This window comes from Diaphorina citri, unplaced genomic scaffold (assembly GCF_000475195.1).
Source record: "Diaphorina citri unplaced genomic scaffold, Diaci psyllid genome assembly version 1.1 scaffold20396, whole genome shotgun sequence".
NCBI lineage: Eukaryota > Metazoa > Arthropoda > Insecta > Hemiptera > Psyllidae > Diaphorina > Diaphorina citri.
In genome coordinates this window covers 1-567 of record NW_007397746.1, presented here as the reverse complement: position 1 = coordinate 567, position 567 = coordinate 1, and the positions used below count along the sequence as shown (strand labels likewise).

Below are 567 nucleotides of genomic sequence, written 5' to 3'. Positions count from 1 at the left end.
CCTGCCTCGGTGGTGTAGTGGTCAAGGCGCTCGCCTGGTAAACAGGAGGGCGTGGGTTCATTCCCAGCCGAGGTATGGAATTTTATCCTCAATATAGTTTGAGAATTTGACCACAATAATAGTAGTAGCCTACTGCTGGAGTAAAGGAACTTTTTAGTCCTATGCGAGCAGTATAAATAAGCACTATTATTATCATGAGAAAGTAGGTATTCCAATGGTAAAATTTTAAACATCAGGATATTATACACAAAAAGCCCACTCCGAGGCTTATAGGTGTAGGGGCAAACAACCCTAAAGGATGGGTTAAGCTTCTGGGAATCTACGAACATCAGGATGATATGGGTGTAAATATTCGTTTTAGGATTCTCAGAGTCAAAGTGATTATTTAGCCCCTATGAAATTTAATTGATGTTAATTGTTGATCTTCCTTTATCGACTTATTCGACTATTCTTATTCGACTTACAGATCTAGAGTGGTCCTTGGGTGACAGTGTCTCTCGCATACTGAGGGACATGAGTAGCTCCTGTGCCAGTTTCTGTTTTCCGAAGGCGACAGCTCCAGATGTG

General features: G+C 41.6%; 1 protein-coding gene across 1 annotated transcript in view; it reads right to left on the bottom strand.

The window, feature by feature from the left end:
- LOC103523354 (delta-1-pyrroline-5-carboxylate synthase-like) overlaps nucleotides 1–563 on the bottom strand; it is a gene marked incomplete at its 5' end in the record, with an annotated part of 10,142 nt that extends 9,579 nt beyond the window's left edge. Inside the window, one exon of the mRNA XM_008488407.2 lies at nucleotides 465–563. Within this exon, the coding sequence (XP_008486629.1) occupies nucleotides 465–563 (99 nt within the window). The remainder of the gene's footprint in view (nucleotides 1–464) is intronic.
- Nucleotides 564–567: the final 4 nt, after the last annotated feature.